General features: G+C 46.4%; 1 protein-coding gene across 1 annotated transcript in view; it reads left to right on the top strand.

The window, feature by feature from the left end:
• igdcc4 (immunoglobulin superfamily, DCC subclass, member 4) overlaps positions 1-16218 on the top strand; it is a gene marked incomplete at both ends in the record, with an annotated part of 226728 nt that overhangs the window by 138492 nt on the left and 72018 nt on the right. Inside the window, one exon of the mRNA XM_079496414.1 lies at positions 15138-15275. Coding sequence (XP_079352540.1) covers positions 15138-15275 — 138 coding nt within the window. The remainder of the gene's footprint in view (positions 1-15137; positions 15276-16218) is intronic.

Below are 16218 nucleotides of genomic sequence, written 5' to 3'. Positions count from 1 at the left end.
GAACTTCCAGGCAGGAGGCCTAGAGGAAGGCCAAAGAGAGGAAAAGCCGAAAGGAAAAGAAGACGTATCTGCAGGGACACCACATTGGCGCATGGCAATAGAGCGTTACAGTCCCGTCCTCTTTCATGACGACGCCAGGCCCAGGAAATGATTCCCAATGCATTTTTCCCATAGACATTTCTTAAAGTATTTATTTAAAGACGGTTACGCCGCGGACAAAGCCAACTCGAGTCGTGACAACTCATGACAACAAACACAATATTTTGGACCAAACAAATAATTACAAAGAAGAAAAACAACAAAAAAAGTGTCGCAAACTGCCGTTTTTTTCTTCTTTCTAATTATTTGTTCTGCCCAAAAAATTGTGTTTGTTGTCATGATTTGTCACGACTCGAGTTGGCTTTGACCGCGGCGTAAACGTCTTTAAATAAATACTTTTTGAAATGTCTATGAGGAAAATGAACGGAGAATCATTTCCTGGGCCCTGGTAGGGGGCGGGACTGCGACGCTCTATAGGAGGACATGGCTGGAGTCTTTTGTTTATTTTTTGTTTATTTCCACATTTAGAATTTCCAGCTTGTGTGAGGAAAATACAATGTTTCTCTTCCTACGCGCAGGGCTGTGTGTGGTCCAAGCCACTGACATATGGATCCATATTAATGCCTCTGTTATTCTAATTGGCAAATTGCGTTTGATGAGATTTGAATGGGAGGTCATAGTAAATCAGTGGGCTAAGTGGGGCCAGCTGCGCTCCTAAACTTTTAGCGCACAGTAAAGATTTATTGCGCCCCTTAGTAGATACGCCTCGTGGTGCATAATCTGCTACACACAGTCATGTCTGTGATGCAGAAACACACTTTGTGCCATGCTTGTACATCGGCTATTTTTGAAAATGAATATGAAAATCGTGACGTGTACCTTGCAAGTGGCAAGGTACGTACACGCAGGCTGATGGTGCATGTACCTGGCTGTTCACTGTTTCACTTATAGTACAGGAAATCTATGGAAAATACAGGGTCAACCTTTCATTTCATTTCATATTTATTTATTTCATTTCAGTTATGGTTTTACATGATCATATTAATTTTTACTTTGTACTTATTTTTTTTATTTTTTTTTACATATTCCATACAGAAAGGAAAAGGAGCAGGAAGAAGATAAATCTTATATATACCTGCCCCTATTATTAAAAAAAAACATCTAATTGATGCTGCCACCAACCATACATGATTACATCAAAGAAAAAAGGGAAAAAAACCTCAATCTAATTGCATCTTCAATATATCCTGAATAACAGAAAAAAAGTTGCCTGGAATTGTCTGAGGGGAAAGTGTTGAAAATGGCCTGTACAGTATGGCCACCATTGACATCCTATTATAAGGCAATATTTTCTAAATTTCCTTGCTTGCTTTAAGTAGCATGTGACATATCAAACTAGGGGGTTTTCATGATGCTGAAGCCATTCCAAGCATTAGTTTTGCACAAAAACACTCATTGGGCTAGATTTTGCCATAGCAACTTGCTCAAATGTGATGACGTCAGCACATGCTACTTAAAGCATAAGGAAAATATTGCCTTATAATAGGATGTCAATGGTGGCCATACTGTACAGGCCATTTTCAACACTTTCCCCTCAGACAATTCCAGGCAACTTTTTTTCTGTTATTCAGGATATATTGAAGATCAGCTGAGTTTGTTTTTTTTGCAATTAGATTGAGGTTTACCCTGTATTTTCCATTCCATTAGATTGAGGTCAAATTACATTATTACTGGACTATTACACACCTCAGGTTGTGCGAAAGCTTTGTATCGATTTAACTTGAAGCAAAACATTTATTGAAAGTATTTAAGTTCTGAGTTTGTGTGTTCCTAGAACTCAGTTGCTGAGCAAGGCCCCAAATGACGTCGTCGTATTCCCATCAAATATGTTTCTTGCATTTGAAGACGGTGTGCGGGAGTGTCTATCACAATACAGAAAAATACACAGCATGGTTCGCTTACTGTTGTTCTCGTTTCGTCGAATTGGTGTGGACTGAAAAAGGAAAAAGAAAAAAAGAAAAACATTCCATCAACTCAAAGCCAGTTTCACTGTGTCCAGAGGGTTGAAGTGGTTAAAAATCTGCAAAAAACCCATTGACATTTCATCAGCGCACCACTTTTTAGAAGCTGCACAAACGAGTTCAGGGCCATCTGCTTTCCTTTCAGTCTGTGCTGTCTGAATTTTGAAGAAGAGGGCTCTTCTGAAAAGCGATATGTTCTCATTCCTCCATGAGTCAAATCAAATACTGAACATAAGTGCACACAAGATGTGTGTCCCCATGCCATTCCCTCTTTGATCCACAATGCTCAAACCTCTTTTTTTTGGTAAATCAACAACGCCTGCATATTTGATAATACTAACTACACAACTGCAGTGTCACGAGAAAGCATCAGAAGTAGCAGATCCACAACATTGACCTTGTAGATCTGATACTTTTTCAATTTCTGAATTTGAATCACTGAAAAGTGACAGGCTTGGACATAAGAGGTTTCCACCTGAACACGAGGATTTGTAAACAGTGAGAGTAAAGAGTGATGTGCATGCAGGTATTATATGATCAGTGCTTCATTTTGACATTTGATACCATGGCATGTTCACGGGCAACACGGTTCATCGACCATATTAAATACCTTTCACTCTCACTTATGTCAATAACAAAGTCAGAGAACACAGCATGCATGCACTGCCCAGCTCGGTTAACAACACAGACAGGCTGCTGACTGTTCTTCCAGGACTCTATGGACTCCCGGTGCAGCATATGTCAGGGTATTCACAGGCTATCACAGGCTATAACGGGGCTCCATCATCATGCGAGGACAATGAGCACATCCTCAATGAGCTCAATCATTACTTTGCATGTGTAGCCCCCATGCAGCCAAGACCCAGCCCGCAACAGCCCTGCCAATCAGGCTCAGCCCTATTGGCACGACAGGTTGCGCGTTGGTCTGGCGAGTGGGAGCCCCGAGTTCAACCCACCGCTTCCGCGTAATGCTACAATCTGGCGTAGTCGGCAGGACGCAGATTGTGATATCCTCGCGTGAGGGACATGAGGGACATCGTGTGCGGCGGTCCGCGTGTATATATTGAAATTTCTATTTCCTTTAGAGGATAGCCCCTTGAGATGTATCATCTCGTTTTAGAGTGGGTCCTCGGGCACAACACAATGAATACAGTACATAGACAAAACAATACATTAAACATGTCGACACAGAACAATACACTTACAACATCAACAAAACATAGATGCTCTCCAAACCACTCAAACACTACATCAAGACCAGAAGCAACTGCACTGAAACACCTAACAAAATACTAATAATAGTGATACTAATAAGTATCACTGAACTGAGAAGCGACAGGTTGCGAGTTGGTCTGGCGATTGGGAGCCCCGGGTTCAATCCTCGCCTCCGCGTAATGCTACACATGCTTTGAAGCAACGAATGACATCCCTGCAAGGATAACTATTCCTCCTCCAGATGAGCAGTCTGGACCTATAGCTGATGTCCTGCGAACCTCGGGACCTCGGGAAGGTGGCGAGCCCCGACAAGATTCCAGGTCAAGGAATGTGCAGATCAGCTGGCCCTGGTCCTCACATAACGTCTTCGACATCGCTGTTGTCCCGTCATGTATCAAATCTATATACAACCAGTAAGACGCCTGAGGGCGAGAAGCGACCTCTCCCTAAAGGGCGAAGTTGCGTGCACTGGCCATATATGGAGCGTATCTTGATCTCCTGATGGTGGCGCCTCTGGTGTTCCCTGCCCAGACGACGGCCAAAAACAAGCATTTTTTAATTACAATTGAATATAAAGAAATGTGAGCAAGTGAGAGGGAGATAGAGAGGCCCAGACAAACGAGACAGTGAGAGAGAGAGAGAGAGAGAGAGAGAGAGAGAGAAAGAGAGAGAGAGAGAGAGGCCTAGGGATAGTGTGGAGTGGAGTGTGTTGCCTGGACACAGTCAGACGGGCCAAAATGCCTTTACTCTGAAGACAAGCAAGAAAACACAGATGAAGGATTGTTTGTGTATCCCCTGTCCACGCACACCCATGCACACGCACACCCATGCACACGCACGCATGCGCGCGCACACACACACGCAGGCACGCATGGACACACACAGTTGCTAAAAGTTTCGACTCAGTTTTTCTTTTACAATCCTTTTCAGAGCAAAAAAAGATAGAAAGAAAGAAAGAACATACTTGATAGATGGATGTTTCTAAATAGTCCTTTCCGTTTGTAAAAAGGACAAGTATGTGACCATGAGTGAATTTTTAGAGAGACCAAACCACTCCAAGTCCTTTCACGAAGCAACACATCAAACACAACGTTATCACTTCTCTCAGTTCCTCTCTACGAACACATCGACAAGCCCACAGCTTGTCGACCGGCTCGGCTGTCTTCGACCGTATCGGCAGGGAAATCTATAGGGCTTCAACTTGGTTCAACAGATGTCAGATGGAATAATGCCGGCGTCAATTCCACTTGTCTCATGGCAGCTCTATAGACAGTACTCTATGAATAGAACGCCTTGATGCAAACCCCTAGCCTCTGCTCCACGCTATACAGTATAACTTACAGAATGATGCTGGAGGGGGCATCGGGTTCATGCTCACAACACTGGGAGAATCTGTTCACCTCAAAGTCCCTCTCCCTCTCTCTCTCTCTCTCTCTCTCCCCCTCCCTCTCTCTCCCCCTCCCCCTCCCCACGACTTCATCCCCTCCCTTTTCCCACACGTACGTTTGCTTCAATCATTCCTCTCACATGGCTCTCATCTGTCTGTCTGCTCTCTCTCTCTCTCTCTCTCTCTCTCTCTCTCTCTCTCTCTCTCTCTCTCTCTCTCCACACACATTCATCCTTTTGCGTCAGTGGTTCTCAGAATTATTATTCATGTCAAGGACTCCCCAATGTACATGCAGTGCCAGGGAGTGACGGCCATCATTGAAGATCTGTGTGAAAATGTGAAACAGATCTACTAATGTAAATAAGCTGCAAATCAGCTAAATCGGAATTTTGCTGGGGACCCCCCTGGAACATATTGGCAAATGTTGTATCGGCTATTTTCAAAAGATTTGTATACATTTCAAAACTTGACACAGGACCATTCTGCATTCTACTTTTGGTAGACCTACTTTAAGTACATTTTGATGCCAATACTTTTGCCCTTTTGCTCAAGTGCATTTCGCATTTTTCTTGTAACGGATCATATTTCCATTATTGCAGTATTGATATTTTTACTAAAGTACAAATTGTGAGTACCTTTCCCACCACTGTTCACTTAATCGTTTTACTTGTCATGGTTCTCCTCACGTTCGTCTCCGGTTCGGTTCGCTCCCTCCGTTCTCATCCAATCCCTGCCAATCCCTCCCTATAGATGCCACTTCACTTCACCCACTCCTCTTCCTCCATGCCCCCCTCGGCACCCGTCACACCCACTCCTCTTCCTCCATGCCCCCCTCGGCACCCGTCACACCCACTCCTCTTCCTCCATGCCCCCCTCCGCACCCGTCACACCCACTCCTCTTCCTCCATGCCCTCCTCAACACCCGTCACACCCACTCCTCTTCCTCCATGCCCCCCTCCACACCCGTCACACCCACTCCTCTTCCTCCATGCCCCCCTCCACACCCGTCACACCCACTCCTCTCCCTCCATGCCCCCCTCCACACCCGTCACACCCACTCCTCTTCCTCCATGCCCCCCTCCACACCTGTCACACCCACTCCTCTTCCTCCATGCCCCCCTCCACACCCGTCACACCCACTCCTCTCCCTCCATGCCCCCCTCCACACCCGTCACACCCACTCCTCTTCCTCCATGCCCCCCTCTGCACCCGTCACACCCACTCCTCTCCCTCCATGCCCCCCTCTGCACCCGTCACACCCACTCCTCTCCCTCCATTCCCCCCTCGGCACCCGTCACACCCACTCCTCTTCCTCCATGCAACCCTAGACACCTGTCACACCCACTCCTCTTCCTCCATGCCCCCCTCCACACCCGTCACACCCACTCCTCTTCCTCCATGCCCCCCTCCACACCCGTCACACCCACTCCTCTTCCTCCATGCCCCCCTCGGCACCGGTCACACCCACTCCTCTTCCTCCATGCCCCCCTCTGCACCGGTTACACCCACTCCTCTCCCTCCATGCCCCCCTCCGCCCCCGTCACACCCACTCCTCTCCCTCCATGCCCCCCTCCGCCCCCGTCACACCCACTCCTCTTCCTCCATGCCCCCCTCGGCCCCCGTCACACCCATGTACTCAGACACCGCCTGACGGACGGACAGACGGGTGGCCGTACAGACGGATGGACACGCCTCGTGGTGTATAGTCCTCTCCGCGAAGGCAGACTGACCCACTTAAAGGCTCATGCATAACCGAGCGAGTGCCGTATGTAATCTCAATGATTAATTTATAATGTGTTTACAGAATCCTGGGGCTGCAAACTCCGGATCATTAGCATAATGTGTGCGGCAGGCTGCTGAGCCAGCCGCACGGCCCAGTCGAGCCTGTGTGTGTGTGTGTGTGTGTGTGTGTGTGTGTGTGTGTGTGTGTGTGTGTGTGTGTGTGTGTGTGTGTGTGTGTGTGTGTGTGTGTGTGTGTGTGTGTGTGTGTGTGTGTGTGTGTGTGTGTGTGTGTGTGTGTGTGTGTGTGCGTGCGTGCGTGTGTGTGTGTGCGCATTAGCTCAACTCCGACACCTTTAGCTACGCCAGGGAGGGACTGACGCACATGCTGCTTGAAAATGAGAGCCTCCTCTTTTCACCCGTGTGAACATATTGGCATCAGAATATACTTAAAGTAGCAAAAGTACTCATTATGAAGAATTCCCATGCACGGCGGCAAAATTTAACATTTTGTAACTAAAAATGTTCGATGGAGCGAAAAGTAAATTTTTTGACTGTATAGTCAGATATATAGTGGAGAATAAATGAGTGTTGCCTGCAGGTCTTGTCACCCCACAGCTATACGCTGTAGCACGTTCCACTGCTCTGGAGGAGAATAAATGAGTTGTATTGTTGCAGGGCTGGTGGTTCAATGTGTCAGCTGTCTGTTAGCGCTGCGCTGGGCGCTGTCTGTCAGCGCTGCACCGGGCGCTGTCTGTTAGCGCTGCGCCGGGCGCTGTCTGTTAGCGTGTTTGGTCCGACTAGTCATTGGTCCGATAAACGACAACCCACCTCAAAACCTAACCTAACCATAACCGCAAGCACGGGAGCAGGCGCTAGTCCGAGGTGCTGTCTGTTAGCGCTGCGCCGGGCGCTGTCTGTTAGCGCTGCGCCAGGCGCCGTCTGTTAGCGCTGCACCGGGCGCTGTCTGTCAGCGCTGCACCGGGTGCTGTTTGTTAGCGCTGCGCCGGGCGCTGTCTGTTAGCGCTGCGCCGGGTGCTGTTTGTTAGCGCTGCGCCGGGCGCTGTCTGTTAGCGCTGCGCCGGGCGCTGTCTGTTAGCGCTGCACCGGGCGCTGTCTGTCAGCGCTGCACCGGGCGCTGTCTGTCAGCGCTGCACCGGGCGCTGTCTGTCAGCGCTGCACCGGGTGCTGTCTGTCAGCGCTGCGCCGGGCGCTGTGGGACACGAGTGTAGAGCCGCCGTGCCTCCGCTCTGTCTAGAAATACCTCGCTGGCGCGTGGTGGAAAAACCTCATATGTTGCTTTCTTGTTTTTTGTTTATTTAATCCATTAATAAGACCTGAGGGGCCGATTCTAAATAAATATATCTTCTAATAGTCTTCTTTAGGACCCCCAAATTGATAGATATTTGGCTGTGGACCCCCATTTAAACATATTTTGTTCCACTGACCCCCAGAAGCAGAAGAAGATTTGAGTTAAAAAGAAAATATATATAATAATAATAATAATTCTGTATACTGTACACTAGTAAGACGTCCTGAGCCCTTTATCCGCATGAGTGACGGCAGACTGCTGGGCAAGCGCTGGTGCTTTGGCATGCAGCGTCAGATCAACATATGGAATGATTTATGACCTGGCCATACATGGAGCGTGTCTTGAGTGTACAGGGTTTGATGAGGTCAGATAAATATATGGAACGTCAGAACAGGAAGGACAGGTGGGGGGGATCAACAAATGGAATTTTAAAACCGGTCTACTCCATATATGGAGATATAAGGGTTTGAGGTTTGAGGTCAGATATAGAGTTGCTGGCTGGCTCCATATATGCAGATCTACTGTAGGTGATGATCCAGCCTTCTCCATATGGTTATCCAGGGTTAGATGATGTCAGTGTCGTGATCTTCATATATGGAGATTGCCATATATGGTGGCATGATCATCACATCTACAGTGCTGTCCTCTGCTAGTGTACGCAACAACATGAGAGATGCCGGCTGTGTAAAGTTGGGCCACCTCCTCCAAGTCCATAAGAACATCAGTGGACGTATTGGGGCAAATGGCCAGAATAAGATCATCACGGCACCTGCAGAGGATGGTTTTAGAGGTCTGTGGATCCGTACCAGGTGGATATAGGGTCTTCATAGAACAGGGGTTCTCAACGTTTTTGGCCGGGGACCCCCGAAAATGCTTTGGCAATGTCTCGGGACCCCCGCCCCGCCCCCTCCCGACCCCCAATATAAATTGACTGCTACAATAACCTTAAACCATTTTGGGCGGGAACCCCTTTTGGTGTTTTAAGCATTGTTATAATTTAGCTATTGAAAAATAGCAGATCTACAAGCTCATAGCGCGCCACCGAGTGGCGCGCTACGAGCTTGTAGGTCTGCTACGGCTAGAAGGCTGTTTCAACCAATCAGATTGCTTCCTCGAAACGACCTGTGGTATAATATATAATATATTATACATGTGTACTATAAAGTGCTATGACTACATAAAGTGCAATTCTAGAGCTGTCTACGTAACAAGCTATAAGTCTGTTTAAAATACTATCTAAGTCTACATAATGTGCTATCTAAGGGGCTAGGCTAGGGCAAGTGTTACGGGCCATGGTGGAGTCTGAAGAGGTGGGTTTTCAGACTACGGCGGAAGATTGGGAGTGAGGCTGCAGTTCTGACTGCGATGGGAAGTGCATTCCATAGTTTTGGAGCCAGAAGGGAGAAGAGTTTGGGACGTGTGGAGCGTTGTCCCGCCGTTTTTAGTGAAGGTACCTCCAGCTTCCCTGCGTTGGCTGATCTGAGTGCGCGGGAGTGGCAGGAGAGGATGGGGGGGGCTTTCCTGTCTTTCTCAACTCCGGAACTCCGGAGCATGTTGGTCAGACCGCCTGACCAACATGGGTTCTATGATATACTTGAGGGGTGCTTAGCTGAGGAGGAATGTGTAGAGAAAATCCTGATTGGCGACTACAACACAGACATGCAACGTAAGGAAGCACCTGTGTTTAAGTCATTCAGTAAGTTCTGTGATCTACATAGTGTCAGTCAGCTAATTACCCAACCCACTAGAGTGTGTAATTCTACTCAAACTGTCATTGATCTCATTCTGTCCTCGGACAAATCCAGAATCTCCAAGAAAGGGGTTATTGTATGTGGGCTTAGTGATCATTTTATGATATTCTGTACCCGCAAAATACAAAAACTTAAGACCGGCTGCCACAAAACAGTCATATCAAGGGACCTCAAAACCTACTCTAGTGAGGTTTTTAACCAAGTATTGGAGAGTCTGGATTGGTCCGATGAGCTTAAAAGCACACTTGTCGAAGAAGCTTGGCTTGGCTTCAAAACCAAATTTACATCAGTACTGAACAACATGGCTCCTTTGAGAACCACCAGGGGCAAAACCCGCTCGGAACCATGGATGAATTCGGACATACTGGCTGCAATGAAAGCCAGAGACAAAAAATGCTCTGAATTTCTAAAATGCAAGTCAAAGCAAGCCAAGCGCTTCGACAGTGTTCGCCAAGCTCGTTTGAACAACCTAAATACCCAACGAATCAAGCTAAGAAACAATGTAACTGCCATGACCAAATCAGCTAAAAGTAACTTCATTAATGATAAAGCTCAGGAAAACAAAAACAATCCTCATGAGCTCTGGAAGCTACTAAACAATCAACTAGGCTATGGTCAGAAACTAAAAACCAGATTTTCAAACATAAACATCAAATCGGACAACACTCTCATCACTGACAACCTTGATGTGGCCAACTACTTGAATATCTTCTTTACAAACATAGCAACAACTCTGGTTAACAAACTGCCCTCCCACTCTGGGCTCTTTGGTGTAGAGCACATTACAACCTTCTACAGAAACCTAGGTGTTTGTAAAGACGATTTTAAACTAGTTATGGTAACAACTGATGAGGTAATTAAGAAACTGAGTGCCCTCCAACCCCACAAGGCCACAGGCCATGACAACATTCCCTCCAAATTTCTCAGAGACTCAGCCATCTCTATAGCTCCAATCATCACCCACATAGTAAACCTCTCCATCAAACAGGGACAGGTCCCCCAAGATTTCAAACTGGCCAAAGTAACCCCCTTGCACAAGAAAGGGAGTAAATTAGACCCCGGCAACTACCGCCCTATTTCTATTCTTAGTTCCATCTCGAAAGTGATGGAAAAAATAGTCTATGAACAGGTTGAAAAGTATCTTGCCACTAATAAATTATTGTACGAGTTCCAATCTGGCTTCAGAACATCCCACTCCACCGACACATGCCTTCTCTATTTGAGCGACCACATCAAACAAGAGGTGGACGCTGGCAAATACTGCGGCATGGTCATGCTGGACCTCCAAAAGGCTTTTGACACCGTGAACCACTCCATACTGGTTAACAAGCTAAAAGCAATTGGTTTCGATAGCACATCAGTGAGCTGGATGCAATCCTACCTGGAGGGGAGAGAACAGATGGTGGAAGTGAACGGAACACTGTCCCCCCCCCTCCCAGTGAGCTGTGGCGTTCCACAAGGAAGCATACTAGGACCTCTACTGTTCCTAATATATGTAAACGACATGACTTCAGCTTGTGACTGCAACTTGTTCCTGTTCGCAGATGACTCAGCACTGCTGGTCTCGGACAGGGACAAACTGCAGGTTGAAAATGCCCTCAGCTCTGAACTCGGTAGAATCTGCACCTGGCTCGCTGATAACAAACTATCTTTACACCTGGGAAAAACTGAATCCATTCTCTTTGGCTCTATTAGTAATCTCAGCAAGGCAAATGGCTTCTTGGTTAGAGTGGGTGACAATGTTATCACACGTAAAGATGAAATTACCTACCTAGGTTCCATCCTGGAGGCTAATCTTTCCGGTGATAAAATGGCCACCAACGTAATCAAAAAAGTCAACCATAGAACAAGATTCCTCTACAGGATCTCCTCACTGGTCAACAAAAACACCTTGAAGACCTTAACAGGAGCCCTTGTACAGGGTTTCTTTGACTATGCATGCACCTCCTGGTACCACAGCACCTCAAAGGCCCTTAAAACCAGGCTCCAGACTTCCCAAAACAAACTGGTCAGGCTCCTACTTGATCTAGCCCCCCGAACCCACCTCACCCCTGCCCACTTCGACAGGCTGGAATGGCTTAGGGTCGACGACAGAGTACAGCATCTTGCAATGGGTCTGGTCCACAAGATTCGATACACCACCAAGATACCCATGTACCTGTCTAGATACTTCCTTAATGTTAACGAAGTCCACACCCACAACACCAGAGGGAGTGCAACGAACCATGTACAACCCAGATTCGGCACAAACAAGGGACTAAATTCTTTTCGCTCCTATGCCACCAAAATGTGGAACACCCTACCAACTGTCATTAAGACATGCGAATCCCTTGACTCCTTCAAAACCGCTCTCAAAGGGCACCTACGGATGGCTGCAATTCGAAACTGGCCCCCGTAAAATCTGAATCCCCCCCCACCGCCCCCCCCTTTTTCCCCTCACTGTATATATTTATTTTCCCTTTTTACCTCCTTTATGATGAATTCCTGTTCTGTCTATAGTCTATTTGTACGTCTCTAAATGTTTTGATGATTTGAACATGGTGGACCCTATTGGAAACAAGTGTAATGCTTAATTGGGTCGTCCACTCACAGTTAACAGCCTTTGTATTGAGTTTGTGCTTGAAATGTACTGTAATTCTGCAAACTGTTAATAAATTCTTCAATCAATCAATCAAAGCTGGGAGAACTTGTGGACATGACCAAGAACACAGCATACCTTACATCAGGGGTTCTCAACCCGTGGGTCGCGACCCCTCGGGGGGTCGCCAAATTATTTTAGGGGGTCCCCAAATTATTTTCAAAAAAAATAAAAAAGAATGATTTTTTTTAAATTTTTATTTTCACGATTTTTCAAAAATAGCAGACCTACAAGCTCGTAGCGCGCCACTCGGTGGCGCGCTATGAGCTTGTAGATCTGCTATTTTGAAATAGCTAAATTATAACAATGCTTAAAACACCAAAAGGGGTTCCCGCCCAAAATGGTTTAAGGTTATTGTAGCAGTCAATTTATATTGGGGGTCGGGAGGGGGCGGGGCGGGGGTCCCGAGACGTTGCCAAAGCATTTTCGGGGGTCCCCGGCCAAAAACGTTGAGAACCCCTGCCTTACATGTGTGAAGGTGGTACATCGTAATGCTCTGCCAGGAATGAAGGCATCGAAGGTGGGACAGTTATTTTGGTCCAGGCCCTACCCCGAAAGGCAGCTGGCGGTCCCAGTACAAACCACCCGTTGAGAAACGGGTAGGTGATCTCCAGTGGAGAATTGTACACGGGGGAATAGCTACGAACAGGTATCTGGCACACGTAGATCCCAGTAACACAGGGTGGGGTGTCCATTTTGTGGACGAGATGAAACAGTGTTTCATTTGTTTGTTGAGTGTCCAAGACTAGGTAGGGGGTTAGATTTTGCAGAGGGCATAACAAGGCAAATAGGGGAACATTTTTCTTTTGAAAATGTTATCTTTGGTCCGATATACAGCAGCAAGAAAAGACCTGTTGTAACACTGGTCAACTTTGTATATGGATCTGTTAAGCTGACCATTTGGAAAACGAGGAAGAATAAGGTGCAGGGGTTTGGGGTCGGTTGATCCCTTGTTGATGGCAAAGGGGTCGCATTAAAGTAGAGAATGCATACTACAGTCTGGTGGGGAACATGGGGGGGTTTGTACAGGTGTGGTGTGTAGAAGAGGCTTTATGTACAGGTGTGGTGTGTAGAAGAGGCTTTATGTACAGGTGTGGTGTGTAGAAGAGGCTTTATGTACAGGTGTGGTGTGTAGAAGAGGCTTTATGTACAGGTGTGGTGTGTAGAAGAGGCTTTATGTACAGGTGTGGTGTGTAGAAGAGGCTTTATGTACAGGTGTGGTGTGTAGAAGAGGCTTTATGTACAGGTGTGGTGTGTAGCAGAGGCTTTATGTACAGGTGTGGTGTGTAGAAGAGGCTTTATGTACAGGTGTGGTGTGTAGCAGAGGCTTTATGTACAGGTGTGGTGTGTAGAAGAGGCTTTATGTACAGGTGTGGTGTGTAGAAGAGGCTTTATGTACAGGTGTGGTGTGTAGAAGAGGCTTTATGTACAGGTGTGGTGTGTAGAAGAGGCTTTATGTACAGGTGTGGTGTGTAGAAGAGGCTTTATGGACAGGTGTGGTGTGTAGAAGAGGCTTTATGTACAGGTGTGGTGTGTAGAAGAGGCTTTATGTACAGGTGTGGTGTGTAGAAGAGGCTTTATGTACGGTCACTATTGACGGCACCTTACAAATTGCTTTAAAAAAAGGGAAAAAAGTTTCTATTTTACTTCTGTGAATGTAAATCTCTAATAATATATAGACGCCCTAGGGGCACGGTAGTGCTGTCGCCTCACAGGCGCGTGTTCCCTCCTCCGTGTCATCAGTGACCATATACCCGAGGTGGGGTTGGCGAAAGGGCCTTTCTGTGTGGAGTTTGCATGTTCTCCCCGTGTCTCCTAGGGTAGGTACCCTCACAAAAACATGCAGTAATCCTGCGGTCTCTAAACTACCTCCCCCTGGCCAGCCTGCATGCATAGAAGAAGGCATGAGGTCAGTCCGCTGCCCCCCCAGGTTGGCAGAGGAAGTGTAGCGCCCATTAGATAATTGGCACTGGGTGAAAAAACTGCGTTGCAAAATCGTGGGATAGAAATTATAATATGGAGGTATGATGTCACGAGGCGTGACCATATTATGGAGGCGTGACTAACACACGGGAAATGCGCAATAGTCTCTCACACCTGTGAGACAGCTGTCTCCTCTGTGTCTCCTGTCTCTTCTGTGTCGCACGGCTCGCAATGCGACATTGACAAATGACAAATGAATTGCGAGCCGTGCGACACACAGAAGAGACAGGAGACACCGAGGAGACAGCTGTCTCTCATATGGGAACGGCGCCCTAGGTGTATCAGGCGCCTTATACACTATCTGAAACACTCTTTCAGTCTTATTCACATCAACTTTACAAATAAGAAGGTCGTGCATGTTGCTTACTGCTTATAGTCAGAGTTGTGTCATTTGATCCATGGTCAACAAACATTTAGCACATCCTTTGTCATGGTAGGCTATAGCCTTTCAGCAGCAACTCACTGTGTATACGAGAGGAGAGGAAGTTAACCCTTTGCTCGAGAGATTCACCTCGCAGCTATAGTAACTATAAGAATGTACGCAGCGGAGAGGAGCACCAACATGGCAATTCACTAGAAAGAGTGTCCTTGAGCAAGACATACTGAAACCCCAAAGTGTCTTGCTCAAGGATTCTTCGATACGAATAGCTGGGGCCTGTATGCAAACCATGGACCTTCTGTTGTATGACAAATATTGAAAATATCTCACTATTTCAGACTTTCAGTAATGTTTTGACTTTTTTTTAATAAGGACATGACGCATAATGAAAAATAATGGCCCAACACAGAGAAACCAGCTTAACCCATTTTGGGCGGGAACCCCGGGAAAACCTTTTGGTGTTAGCATTATGTTATGCTTTAGCTATTGAAAAATAGCAGATCTACGAGCTTGTAGGTCTGCTATTTTGAACCACTGACATAGAAACATAGCTTTTTCAGAAAACTGTCAGGATGTAGAAGACATTTTTAAAATCTGATCTCAGGTCAAAATGGGTTAAATGAGCAACCTATTGGTCACAACAAGCCCATTTAACATCTTAAACTGATCCGAGTGCTTTTTCCACATCTGCAGGTTCTACCACGCAAGCCCTGAACAACGTAGTGATTGTGGCACCGCCTCAGAACGCCACCGTAGTGCTGGGACGTCCGGCTGTGATGGAGTGCATGGCACAAGGTCAACCCAAGCCTCTGGTGTCCTGGAGCAGGCAAGGTATGGCTGGCTTCATTTTTTAGCAAAAGGCCGATGCACACCTCAGGTTAGTGACAGGTGCGTAGGGCAATAAAGCATACTTAAAAAGGTTATCTTTGAAAAACAAAGAAGGGTCCCGCACACTGTCAGAAAACTTGCCAAAAATGTTGCTCTTTATTCAACGTTTCGGTCTATTCGACCTTCATCAGGACAGACAATGACGGGTGGCTGACTTCATTACAATATTTATTAAGAGTAGGTAACAGGACTTTTGGAAAGCTTGGCGACCCCGCATGGATTACTTTGCAACTTTGCCTATGCGGGTGTAGTTTGGTAGTACATTTGAACTTGTTGTAGTTGAACTGGGTGTGATTTTATTTAAATCAAAGATTTGCTGCAGACATGGTCAAGTCATGCCACGGACACGTTTGTCCGTGTAAGGACACATTGATGACCCCAAATACATTTGAAATCAACTAACTGTAAGTTGGTTTTAGTGAATACATTAAACATTGTGCCTGTCACTGTTAATCTATTGTGTTTCCTGTGATGTTTGTACATCCATAGTCTCCATACGGGAAGTTCGGGAACTATGGACATGATGCAAATCAATACATGATTTGCATCATGTATTGTTCATATGCACTGCCCCGTCCAAATAAACTAATAAAGTAAAGTAAGAAATCAAGGATTCATCTTTATTGCTATGATCTCTCAAATGATTGTGTTTGTTGTTGAAAAGCGAACGTCAAGCCATATGTTTTTCGGAACTGTAATAGTAGCTGACTCTCTGGTTCGTGTGGAGAGAGTTGCATTCAGCAACTTTTCCCACACCTTTCAATGGACATACATAGTAGTCTGGACAACAAAGTTGCTTAGCAGCATTGAGTCACAATGCTGAATGAACATTTGTATTATGTTGTTAGGAGCTGGGGATATGGTCTCTCTCTCTCTCTCTCGCCTA

The sequence above is a fragment of the Electrona antarctica genome (genome assembly GCF_951216825.1).
Source record: "Electrona antarctica genome assembly, chromosome: 3".
Taxonomy (NCBI): domain Eukaryota; kingdom Metazoa; phylum Chordata; class Actinopteri; order Myctophiformes; family Myctophidae; genus Electrona; species Electrona antarctica.
Note: the sequence above shows the minus strand (reverse complement) of the source record. Positions and strands in the feature narration are given on the sequence as shown.